This window comes from Phasianus colchicus, chromosome 2 (assembly GCF_987193195.1).
Source record: "Phasianus colchicus chromosome 2, bPhaCol1.hap1.1, whole genome shotgun sequence".
Taxonomy (NCBI): Eukaryota; Metazoa; Chordata; class Aves; order Galliformes; family Phasianidae; genus Phasianus; species Phasianus colchicus.
This window is the reverse complement of record NC_143437.1, coordinates 59,465,613-59,478,946: the sequence shown is the minus strand read 5'-3', so window position 1 is coordinate 59,478,946 and position 13,334 is coordinate 59,465,613. Positions and strand designations below refer to the sequence as shown.

The window sequence follows — 13,334 nt, the reverse complement described above, 5'->3', positions numbered from 1 at the left end:
ATAGGTATCTGCTAGGATAGCAGAACTGCTTTATAGGAATTACTCAGTGTGTCCAGAAGAGGGCACTTGCACATGCACACAAACGTCTTGCTGTGTTGAAAAATCTTTGTCTTCCTCCTTTAGAGCGTGTGTTACGACATACAAAGTGGGACATGGTGTTGATATTGCTAGATGAAAGCCTGAAAGAGCTACAAAATAGCTGAAGGGGGGTGGGGGCATGAGGCGGTTGATGTCCACTAGAATTTAGTTCATCTAGCATTGTAATAGCTGGGTAATATGCAAAAATACTAAATTAAACCTAACCATGTTACTACTACTTGTGCTAAAGCATACCAGAGTAACTTTAATTTCAAATATGAATGAATAACCCTGAACTGTATATTAAAATATTGAACTGGTTCATATGTTACTGCACTGTTTGAAAATTTTACGTAAGCTGTGAAGGAGCATTAGAAAGAAACATTTAATAGAAGTTTAGTCCTGTTGTATGCTTGTTTTTATCTTTTCTTTACACAGCTCAGTTGTACTTGTGAGGCTGTTCAGCTCAGTCCCATCCTGCCACTGAGTGTGAGAAACTGTAAACCATGAATGTTAAACTGTTTTTAAATTTGACATCAGCTTTCAGCGCTCAGATAAAAAGGTTGATGTATTATTTGTTAGAGTACTGTTAACACAAATTGGTAAGTATATTAATTGTACAGAGCCACAGCATGTGATGAACTAAACTATATAATCACTCATATAATGGGTCAGTTTTCTAAACTGTTTTATAGGCTGATGTCAAATAGATTTTATGTGCAGGGCTTCATTATATCAGCTTTACTTTTCAGTAAGTACATGAATAGTGCTCACAAATAAAATCCTCTGATAGTACTTCAGTATCTGTGGGAACTCCTTTTAATCTTTTGTGTTCCTCTTCTGTTTTTATCTGCTTTCCACAAAATGAGTGATTGAATTATTCAGGTTATATTTTTTTCTGAAAACTAATCTTTGTATTTTCCTTTGTGAAAGTCTGTGTGACATACTACCTGTGCTCTCATTTCAACATACAAGGGTTGAATTCTGGTGATAACTGCTGAGATACTTCCAGTGATTCAGCACAGTTCAAGCTTCTAATGTATGTTATTGACACTTGCATCAGATTGGTGTACAGAGTAGAAATTTGAATAATTACATTTAAAACAGACGAAGAAAAACAAACCATTACAGGAAAACAAACAAAAAATTTGCTTACAGCTTGTATTTGATCAGTGTTGAATGACTCCACTGCATATATATTCTCATTTCTGTTAAAATGTCAAGGAGTTTGTAGTAAGATGTATGCGTTCTTGTTAATTCCAAAGAAAACTTCAGTGGTGTATTTTTGGAATTCTTTAACAATTTAAATGTTTGCCATTAAATTGTAAAAAGTACTTTATTCGTGCATGTAATAATCTGAAAAATTCTGGAGGAAAAACAGTGGCAATGCATGTTGAACTTAGTACCATAAAAATTAATGCTTACATTTTGATACCATACAGGATCAAGACCAGAATTCTTACTTGTTGGATGGTCAATACATGCCATACAAGGGACACAATTCTTTCCGTGAGAAGTATTTCAGTGGTGTGACAAAAAGAATTGCCAAGGAAGAAAAAGACAACCAGAAGTAAAATATAATATAAACATATTAAAAAATGAGGAAGGAATGAAGATTGTGTTTCTTTGTAAAGACATCTGGATATGAACGTTCATTTGGATGCTTCAGAAAAATAAATACTGCTTTTAATTTTAAAGCAAGATGGAGCCCACAACACAGGTTGAGAGCAGTTCTTTTTAATTACATTTGTTTATAGCAGATTTTATTGTACAATGTTTCTGAGTTTTATTTAATTTATATTTGTGCTTTCAAGTCCTAATGATGATTGACTAAAACCATTATTATTGTTCTTTCACCATTAACATTTACAAAAAGTAGTAGTGTTATTTGGCTTCTTAAACTGTGAACATCTGGCCGTTTTAGAAACACGTGGTGGTGATCAAGGATTGCTTAATTATGAAGATCAGTTTCATTTGCTTTGGGTTTTTTTGCTGTTGGTTTTTGTTTTGTTTTGTTTCCCTAAGTGGTATACAGTAAAACAGAAAAGTTTGTCATGAGATTTTATTTTTAATTGTTGTATGCAATAACTGCTCAGACTGCTCCGGCTGAGGAGTGTAGTGTTTAAAACAAGCAAACAAAAAAACACTAACACAAAGAAACAAATGTGTGTGTACGCACATGCACGCGTCTCTGTGACCTGACAAACACTGGAGAGCCTGTTAAACCCTGTGAAGTTTGTCCACATCTGAAGCTCATCTGTGCTTTGGATTTGCTCTTGCATTCCTAAACCTTGACTCTTGGTCAAGCCAACTGTCTGCAATTTTTGGTTCAGAAATTGATAGTTAAAGCAGTAACAACAACAGCATAAAATCAGTAATGGTTCCCTAATGGTATTAAGCCTAATCAAATCTTTGAAATTGAAGCTGTATTTGTCAAAGGGAAAACTTTGCTGAATCCACACCGTGTCCATCATGAAAATACCTCATTTGAAAACCACTAAGCCCATTAATTCAGGATGTTAATGGCTCTTTTCATTTTGGTGGTCAAATATTCTTCAAGAGGGCGTTGGTGAACGGATCTGCTTGCTCCAACTAGAGAAAGCCTTGCTTCTTAATTTGCTGCAAGCTACTGACTGTGGTCATTTTACAGTCTTTGTAGGTAATAATCCAGAGCCTCTCCAAAAACCCAGTCATACCTAGGCAAGTAGAAATCATTATGCATTTGATTGTGTTCATTAACTGGATTTGCTCTTCTGTGTATTGTGGTCCTCAGCTGCAGCAGGGAGAGCTCAAATATTCAGTGACAACTTTGTCTGACCTTCTGGATCTAATCTGTGGTGGTGTAGGTAGTTCTGAAATAGTGATTTATTTTTTCTGTTTACATTATAAATCACTTTGTTTTGAGACTCTTACTGTCAGCCGTATAATAGTTGTTCTGGGCTAAACTTGGAGGGAGATGAAAGCTCAGAAAATTTTCAAAGCAGAACTTGAATTGATCACTTTCAAATATTACATCAAGAAATTACTGCTTCTGAAAAGCTGTCTTCGTGTAACTTCTGACTTCAATTTTATTATTACAATTTGACATTCAGTCTTTATTACTTTACAAATTAAAATTACTTTCTGTTCTTCATAGGCAAGGAATTTTTGTAGATGGATTTATTATGCATTTATAGTTTCATTTTCTTAAATGTTACCCTACATAGACATGTTCTAAATGGTTATACAAGATGTAAGGTAGTGGCAAATCTGGCTCTGTCTATTTAAGGAGAATGATTTAGTTTATTTCTCCTCTTCTTGGTCCAACTTTCAGTCCATTCAGCAGCGGTGGTATGGCCTCTGTTTAGCAGTTCATACATAACAGCTCTATGATTACAGAAGAATACCATTTTGAACAGAAACTATAAGTATATTTGGGGTACTACATCAACGTACGCTAATCAAAAAGTTTGGAATTGAAATCAGATGTTCAAGCTCTGCTGATCCCCAACATTAAAGCTATCATTTGGAAATATTTCTCATGTCTACATTTCTCCTTGTTTAATGTGCATACTGCAGACAATCGGATGTGCAGACGTGCAAAGCAGAGGCGTTTATAGCTATAGAGCTGGGACACAGCCCTCGTGCTGTCTCTAGTGAAGGACTGACAAGTGGGTGAGTTATCCTTTCGGCAGGATTTGGCCACTGATGGCCGCGGTTTCTGGCGCTTTCATTCAATCTGGTTCCATTCAGTCTCTTTCTGTGAAGTTCCAGTTTCCTGTCCCTGGCAGGGAGGGTCAGTTCACAAGCCTGCGCTGAACTCATTCCGTTGTCATTCTCTCCTTTGGGGTGGTTTGTGCCATTTTCCAGTTTTGAAAAATAAACGTTATTTTTGGAGCGCTTTGTTGCACTGCAGTGAATTGGATGGAGGGAGGAGCTGAAGTCGGCTGCAAGGTCATACGGGCAGAGGCCCTCTCTTGCTGTAGGGAGCACTTTATTGAGTTAAGAAAGGGAACGAGTCCTCATCTTTTCATGGAATCCCTTTACTTGATGATTCAAACAGGTTTGACAGAAGGTCAAGGTTTAATGGGGTCTCACAGGTAACAAGGACCTAGAAATTTTGTTGAAATGAACAGAAGCGTTGAAGAAAAAGACTTCGTTAATATATCAAGATTTAAAGAAAAAACAAGTAGTGAGTTCGACTCTCATTTAGTATTAGACAATGTGGTTGGAAATGTGACTTTGATATAAAAATGCTAAAACTTGTTTTTGCTGCTTCTGCCACAACCAGTGCTGGTTCTGCTGCTTCTTGATTCTTTTCTTAAAACAAACAAACAAAAAGCATACAGAGAGCACGTTAGGAGTTCTCAGCAGAGCTTTCTGATTCTTTAAAGCTATGACACCAGCTTAGAAAAGCTGAGCTCAGTCATTTCTTCTCTTCAGTCTGATGAGAGGAATCAAGGAGATGTGCCAGCCTGCTGAACATCTCAGGGAAGGTGCAGTCCTCCTTTTAAACCAAGCTAAGAAGCCAGTGTCTGTTACTGAGACATCTAAATCTAGATCTCACCTAGCAGAGCAAGCTTCTTGTTTCCATAACATTTTCACTGGACTTCATGCTGGTGCTATGCACTACAGCAACTTTCACCCACTGGATAGGGGTATGTGAGATCTTGAAGTTGGGTCTGCTGTGTGTTGAGCCTTGTCTTTGCCTCATTTCAACAGGGCAGTAAGTCTGTGGTGGATGTCCTTAATTGTTGGACCTCTCTTCTCCTTTTTGTCAGACTAATACGCAGTGCTTTAGCTCAACAGTTGTGACTTACAAGCAGATTATTTGTATCCCTACATGTGGAAATTGGCAAAAGTCAGTCTATTTTTGAGTTCTCAGTCAATGTTCACCTGTCTGAAAATACTGAAGATACAAGTACACTTTCTCTCAGGCTGTTCTGATACCACAGTTAACTGTAGAGCTTCTACAGGGAGGAAACACCTTAATGCTGAATCTTCTTTTTCCTTCCATCACTATGATTTACGAGCTCTTCATTAATGGTTATTTCTAGCATCCCCAGAACAGCTTCAGGCCATGGGGCCACCAGCCAGAGAAGGGTGTCACTGGAAAGGTGACTGTGACTTTGCACTTTCCTCCAGCCATAGGTCTTTCAGACACAAAAATGTCCTCTGAGAGAGGGCACGTCTGGAGCAGATAATGTGTGGTGGTTATTGTTCCCCTGCTGCACAGCACGCAGCTCTGTGTTAGCTGACAGAGGACTGAAAAAGTCTCCAAGAAGCAGAGGCTGTTCACTGCTGGCTCAGCTCCTGTCACCACCATGGTTCTCTTTTCTGACTCTTCTTTCCACTCCTTCATCAAAGCTGAGAAGAAAGTTTGAAAGCATTCTTTCTTTGCTGTTTAGCTTGGTCTACAGTTTGAACTGGGGTCCAGAGTTAAATGAGACTATCTTTTCAGTCTGGAAATTCCTTCTTTTCTCCTAAAAAAAAAAGTGGAGTATTGGGTAGCTTGGAGAAGAAAGTGGCCAGTATCCTTTTCTTTTTTGTCTGCTATTTGAAAAAAAAAAAAAAAGATTTTTTTTCAGCCTTGTTCATTAATACTGCTGATGTTAGTGATCACATCATTTAAAACAGCAAAACGTATCTCACCTGCCTCCATGCTGCCTTTTAAATATAATTCTCTGGTGTTCTTTTATTTGCTTATTGGACTGTAAAAGTCTCTGTTTATGTATGTATACTCTCAACTGTTTTTATTTTAGTTTTCTGTCATTGCTGCTGCTGTTTTCTACAGTTTCTCTAATCAGTTACAGCTTTTTTGAGCCAATGAGTGTGGAGAATACCTTTCAAAAGAGATATCAGCTCTTTCAGCCAAAAAGCCTCATCAAACTCAAGATCCTGGAGACATGACAAGCTGTCTGGCTAGGCTGAGGATATTGGACCTCAGGACAGGTTTGCCAAGTAAAATCTTTTAAAATGCCTTTATTATTTCACTTAAAATGAAGTAGGCAGCTGAAAAATAAAATCCACTGTGATAGGAGATCTTTCTGTCCTCACTGCCACTGTTGTGATTTTAGGTATGTGTACGCTCAGTAGGATGCCCATTAGATTCATTACAGATTTCTGACAGCAGACGTAAGCACAGGATGTTCCTTGTGTATTGAGTTTGACAGGAGTATTTTGCATACAAGGGGTTAGAAATGGGACATTTTATTTTATTTAAAGCTCCTCAACGGTTATTATTTTTTTTAATTCAATTTATGCATTCGGGATGAAGAGATTACTTTGTAGAAAGAAACAATGATTGCCAGTAATTTCCTAGGATTCTAACCGAAAATTTCTGTAGCATTAAATAAAATGGCTAAAATAAGTAGTTTTAGCTTTTAATGATAAAAACAGCATGCTGTTAGCGCTGTTTTAATTCTTTCCAAAACTAAGTTTTATTAAAAAATGTTTTCTCAAACTTTTATTTCAAAGCAAATACCATTTGGTATATAAAATTCTTATTTAAAACTTGTTGTTCGTGGATTAATTCTAATAAATTTAGGACTGATAAAATTGTTGATGTTGCTGTACTTTATAGGATTAGTAATTAACTTCAAGCAAATACCAGACTCTTAACTGAACGGTCTTGTCTGTGCAAGGGGATACTGTTGGCAAAATACTTTCATAGCAATTAATCATAGTACTTCCTTCTATAAAAGTCTGTCCCAAAAGATGTGATGTCTCTGAGTGATGACTCAGGATGGATTTTTAGTGCCAGGACTGGCCAGCCCACAGCTTCTTTACTTTATTCTGAGACTGATACCAGAGATTTCCACCAGAGACGGAACTGTGCTGATGACTGCATTTTGGAGCAAGACTAGGACTTGATCCTTTTTCACTAGGAGAAAAACAGTGCATAATTTTAGTACAGGATAAACTTAACTGTGAAAGTCCTTAACAAGCATTAGGGAAGGTTCATATAAGATATTGTGATTTTTAGATAGAGTTGAAAAATATCTTAACTGTTGTGGACAAAATTCAGTGAGTAGCTGGATCTATTCAATTGGAAGGATAGATACTTCCCAACATGCAGTCTTTTCCACTGAGTTGTGATCCTGCTTTTTGACTGGCTATGGGATGATGCCTCTGTGGCTGCAGATGATACCTCTTTGGCTGCAGTTCATGCTTTATAAATTGCTGTGCTTACAGGTTTGTTTTGAGGCTGTTTGCACAAAGCTGTGAGGTCCTGAGATTAGATGTGTTTGATGCACAGTGTTTGTTACAGTAAAAACTATGGCACAGACTAGGATATCTAAACTCAGCAGTTCCGTAGGGCGCGCTCCTCTCTTGGAGAGAAACTTTTTTCTTGCTGATAAACAAACTACTCACAATATAGGAAAGTTTTTCTCTCTTCTAAACATGCATGTAGGCATGTAGCAAACGGTACTTGTATGCTTTTCCATGAACCTAACTCCTTCACACAATGCTCTCTGGAAAAAACTGATTAAATTATATGAGGTAAAGGACTGGCCTGCTTAATAAGTATTTTTTTATGTCAAATCTGTTTTCTGCAAAATGTCATGTTTTAGTCTCAGTGTGTTACCCTAAGAGCAGTCACAGAGGTGTATATGCACCTGTTGGCTTGTGATGGTTGCTGGAAAGCAACTTAATTCAGCAACAAGATGAACACACTCAGTCCCATAACTGCAAGGGACTGGGTCGGTGCTTGGCAGCTGGGTTTTGTCTCCATGAATGATGGCTTCATACAGCGGTGGGCGAATAACCGTGAGCTGCCAAGTACTGCGTGCGTTTGCTCTGCCTCAGTATTTCTGGTGCTCCCTGGGGCAATCTGACCAGCTGCAGTTTGAACGTGATAAACTACTTGTTTGCTGCAGGGAGTGACCTGCCAAAAACCCGCACAGGCCCCGTGCCCATAGGGTGAGGGAAGTGGGACCTCCTGGCCTCCTTTCCCCTTGTAAAGCAGGAAAACGTCCACCCCATAAAAGATAAATTATGTAGTGATCACAGAAAAGCATTTCTAGCCTTACGCAAAGATGACCAAGACTGCACAGATATGGAATATTTCTTAAGTATATCTGTTTGTGTTTTTTCCTGTTTTTACCCTAAAAGCAAACAAAAACATGTTTGTGCCAAGACCTGTCACACTCCACCCCCATTTCTCTTTTCTTTTAATTGTATTTTTATTTGCTTGGCAGAATTAATGATGAAAATCTTTCCAGCTGTGACTTTGCCAGAATCCCTTTCTGAAGCTCCTACTAATTTGGATTAAAAGTGGATGGATGAAAGCCTCAAACAGCAAATCCTGGCAGCAGATCTGCTGAGGCCCCACAGCATAGACTTCTCCAACTGTTCTTATCTTCTGAGGCAAAAAAAAAAAAAAGAACAAGAAAAGGGAAAAACAAGCAATGTAATTTTGTAATTACACTCTTGTTAGTGCCTTCCCCACTTTGGGGTCCATGGCCTACACATGCCGGCCTCTGTGGTGCTGCAGTGCTGCCGTCCATTGGGCCTGTGGAGGCCCTGGGCACTCTCACCTTGTTGCTGCTTTCCACCATAGCACACAACCTGCATTTGGAGGCTTGCCACACTGAGGGATGTCAGTTCGATGTGGTGAAGGAATGCAAGCATCCCCTGTGCGATGTCAAGGCACTGAGCATCCCAACGCTGGGTGCTCACCTCTGCTGCCTCACTGGCATGGAGTTGGTGCAGCGTTTTTCACCGGCAAGCTCACCTTCAACAAATGGTTAAATTAATTTCTTTAAATCAGACATATCAATCTTTGACATGTGGACCATGCTCCTCCCAGTCTTTTCAACTCTCTAAGAGAGCTTTCTAGAAACTTCAAACTGACCAAGACCTAGCTCACTGTATTTCTGCAGCCATGCTGAAGCTGAGGCAGTGTCCTGAATTCAAGTTCTGTGACAATGGCAGCCTGCTCTGGTGGGCTTTTAGGAGAATGCCCACCCCACTTTCCTGTTATTATGAGCAGAAATAGCTATTCAGGATAATTTATACTATTAACAAGTTCTGAATAAAGGTGTTACCTTCAGATGGTGCCCTTGAAAACTTCTGCCACAGTTCTTCTGTTTATAGTATTAGTGCATTAACAAGGCATGATTTTCAACATCCTTTTTAAAGGTACTTTCTTTAATCATCTTCTAACAATCAACAATCAGCAGGTATTGAAATCCAGTTTTGAAATACAAATACATATTTTAACAAATTGTTTACTTTTCCATCAAACCCTTAGTCTGGTGCATCAGAAACTGAAAGCCCACAACATAAGGCATAAGGAGCATCCATTCTTACATGAACCCATTGTATATAGTGGTAATAACGCTCTCCTGTTAGAGAATTTAGGTGAAAGCTAATTATAGAAGTTCCTTGGTGACAGCAAGGTCTGCGTGGTCCTTACAGTGATAATAGATTGAAAGTTTCTAATAATCGAATCAGTTAAGAATTGTTTACAATTTTAGTTGAATATAGTTAAAGTTTTTAATTCAACCCTACAAGAACAAGAGAAGGATAACTTTTGAATCCTACCTCTGAATTTTCATCTCACTAAACCATTTGTAACAGGAGTGTATATTAATTATAAGAGTTACTCATTTGATTCGCTACCAGTCAACTGGACAAAATGGTTTGTTGTTTCGCGTGCTACTTCAGTCTCTCTTATTTATGGAAATCATGTTTTGGGAAAGAAAATTCCAAAATTTGGTCCATTTCTACCATACAGTATCTGATTTTTTAGAATTTGAAATGGCAAGCAGGCTTTTGGCATTTGCTCCGTGCAAAAAGAGCAATGAGGAAGTGTCTCAGAAGTGCAAGTGTGTTAAATATGAAAGGCTTAACTAGATTTAGGGTCCTGGTTCTTGAAAGACACATAGCAAATCTTATTAAGAGTTTCTCTATGTCTTCAAGTAACTGCCAATAAAGACTTCTGAAAACGTTAAACGTGATTTTGCAACTCATTGCAGCAGGGCAATTTGTTATATAAGGCATTAATCTGTAGATTTTAGATATAGCCTGCTATGGTTGTCTGGTCTGCCCCTGTACACAGTGCTTGCCACAGGATTTCCCTGCTTTACGTCTAACAACTCTGGCTGCGCCAAGGAGGCTGTTTTTGTTTGTTTTAACAGCACTGGCATTTGCTGCCTCCAGTGAAATACTTCATTTCTGGGAGTGTGAACAGCACTTTATGCTCCACGGAGGCTTGGTACAAGGTCAAGTAGTGAAGGAATAAGAACCGATGCCTGTGGAATTAGAAAAATAGAAACATACTGCTGATGATTTCTTATTCATGGTTATACTTCGTGGCATCGCTTTAAGGCTTTTTTCTTTCCTCACAAATCTTTTGTCACCAGTATGGAATTTTGTAATACTAACTTCCTAAAGCTTGTTTTCCAGATACTGATTTCAACTGGTATTAATTGTTTTAATTTTTATTTATTTTTTTAATTAGTCAAGTCTCATACCAACATTGGTAACACCAAGTTGGCAAGACAATACTTTGTACATACTTTACCATGAGCTTTATTCCAGACATCTTGAATTGCTTTATTGTATTGACAGTGCTTACACTGAGTTTTGTCTCATCTGGGACTTGACACAGTCTAGATACAGATGTCATCATCTGCATCTAAATCAGTTTTGCTAGCGTCCTTCTAATCAATGGAGAGAAATAAATCCAGAGCACTTGTCAGACTGCTTCTGCAGCTCTTGGATTTGCATTAGATGTTTGAGTACGTCACTAATTGGTGATGTAAATTCAGACATGCATATCACCTGCTGCTTCTACAATAATTAAAAAGAATATTTAAAAAATAGTTCTGTTTTTTCATTTCTGTCTACTTATCTATCTCAGCATCTTTTCTTGGTCACTGAAATTATTTCTCTTTTTCCGTTTGCCTGCCTTATCAATTTTCTGGCTTATCATTTCTATGAGTTGCTGCCTACTTCTCCTTTTTTCGTGTGTTATCCGAATATTTTGTTATGGCAGGTTTTACTTCCCCTTTCACTAGACTGTTATTTAATACATGTGATGCTTTGGGGACGTGATGGGTGAGATATGAATTCTGCTTGAGAGTAGATTACATTTCATGAAGTGCTCTGCAGATGACTTATTGCTTCATGGCACGTCCTCAGCCTGCGGTTTCACAAGGAGGGGAGCTAATGTGACAGCTTACTGCTGCTGAAAGGAGAGGATTTTTGTGCCTTTCTCTGATCCCCATTTTTGTCTTTTCTCACACAGAGCTCAGCAGAGTTGACCACTCTTGCATGATCTTTGGTTTTTATTGGACACTCTCTAGCGTTATTTTGCCTTACAGAACCAGCCAAAAGCTATGCTTTTGCTGAAGAAATGTGGCTGCAAGTGACTTTTCTTCCATCAGAGGTGAACTGTTGGATCAATGGTGGTTGTGATCAGGAAGCTGTGGTCTCTGCCACATCACTCCTAGACCACAGGCTGACTGCGGAGACTGTGCAGCTCCTGGCTGAATCACCCAAGAACCCCCTGCCAGGAAGTAGAAAACAGCTGATGGGCTTTGGTGTCACAGTGGGCTTAGCTGAAATGTAAAACAGTGGAAGGTCGAAGAAGAGAAGTTATTAGCAGCCTTTCTAAATGCAAATTTACCATGCCTTTGAGGAAAGGAAGGATAAAGTGAGAAGAATTGCATTTGGGGATTAGTTAGTCACTTGTGACTTAACACTTGATTGTTTTTTTCTTCTCAATGAAGAGCTATGTTGTGGCTGTGGAAAGCTTTCTTTTCTTGTTGTGGTCTAGGGACAGAGTGTGCTGAAGTTAACCAAAAAGAACTTTGAGTATCAGTTCTGGAACCACAGCCATGAGTTTTAGCACCTCTGAGGAATGTGAAGAGATTTGCAGCCTGGGGTCACTGGCAGCTGCTCTTCAGATACTGGCGACTCTTAAGGTGTAGAAAAATACAGCCACAGTGTGTGTCACTGCAGAAAAATCTTCATATTTGAGCATGATTGTGTCTCTTTCAGCATTTGGTGCTCTCGTTTTGAATATCTCATAATTATTACTTCTGTTTTCCTTTCGAAAATCCTCTCTCCAAGCTGATTTGGCTTAAAATTGTTTCCAACCCTTTGAACTGAGCCTTTGGGAACATATTGTGTTTGTGATTTGGTCTGTGTCCTATTTGGATTTGCATCTCAGCGGCTACTGATTTTTACTGAGAAATCGGTTCTTTCCTCTCACTCCATCAAGTGAGACATGGCCTGGGATTCATTAACTTGTTTGCAGCAAGTTTTTTAGCCAGGAGTTTCAAAGAGCATGTCTAATTAGCTGGTGTGGTGGTATATAGGTGCCTAGGTGGAATGGATGTGCTGGGTTTCTGTTCTTGGTGAGCAGTGTGGTGAGACAGACATTGTCTGGGTTGGATGGGTCTGAGTAGCAGCGTATGAATCAGACTCTGTGTGAAATCATTGGCTTGTTAATCCCACCAAGAAGAGTACAAGGAAGAAGCAACATTGTGCAGCAGGCAGGTTAAGACAGTTACCAGGCAAAAAGCAGTACCCAGAGGAGTTTTGGAATGAGATGCTATGTGTTTACTTCTGGGGACATCTGAGATGATGAAGTATTCAAAGAGTGATAGAACAGACTGTGAACACAATGTGTTCCCCAGATTTTATATCCTGCAGGAATATATTTTGGTTGGATGTATCTTGAAGGGATTTTCTGTGTGTAAAATGCAAGTAAGTTCTCTTCTCTGTGGCTGAGTACATCTTTCCATGTGGAGAACCTGCCTTTTGGGGAGTTCAGACTGAAATTCCTTTTATCCTGTGCTGTGACCATTCCCTCTACAAATATATGAAAATATATGTTTGAGGAGAATGCCCTACATTGCAAAGTTTCCAGCCACGGAGTTTGCATAATTATTCTATGTATTTAAATAAGCCATATGAACATAACATTTGAGGGCCTCACATTCTTGAATGCATTTGCCCACACAAGATCCTTATAAAGAGATATTATTCCCATCTTGCCCAGGGTCACATATGACACCTGTGGTGGAGCACAAAAATGAAAATCTTACAAGTTTCGTACTAGCTCCCAGATTGCTCCACTGTCTTTTCTTCTAGGGTTGACCAGGACCAACTCCCAGCGCGGGATGTTCACTGAATTTTTTTTCCATAATAGGAGATAGAGGAAGCAAAATATTCTAGGTCTGTAAATCTAAATCTCAACCCAGCTGAGGAGCTAGTCCTTTTGCAGGGTTCTGCTGCAGCATTTAATATTTCACTGCCTG

At 38.9% G+C, this 13,334-nt stretch overlaps 1 protein-coding gene across 7 annotated transcripts in view; it reads left to right on the top strand.

The window, feature by feature from the left end:
- TRMT11 (tRNA methyltransferase 11) overlaps positions 1-8,454 on the top strand; it is a 33,416-nt gene extending 24,962 nt beyond the window's left edge. For 4 of the 7 annotated variants that reach the window (XM_090135823.1, XM_031611310.2, XM_031611314.2 and 1 more), the window contains one exon: positions 1,521-8,454. In XM_090135823.1, the coding sequence (XP_089991949.1) occupies positions 1,521-1,652 (132 nt within the window). In that variant the 3' untranslated portion in view covers positions 1,653-8,454. The other 3 variants (XR_004169402.2, XR_016464373.1, XM_031611311.2) reach the window with 3 other exon arrangements.
- The last annotated feature ends 4,880 nt before the right edge of the window (positions 8,455-13,334 follow it).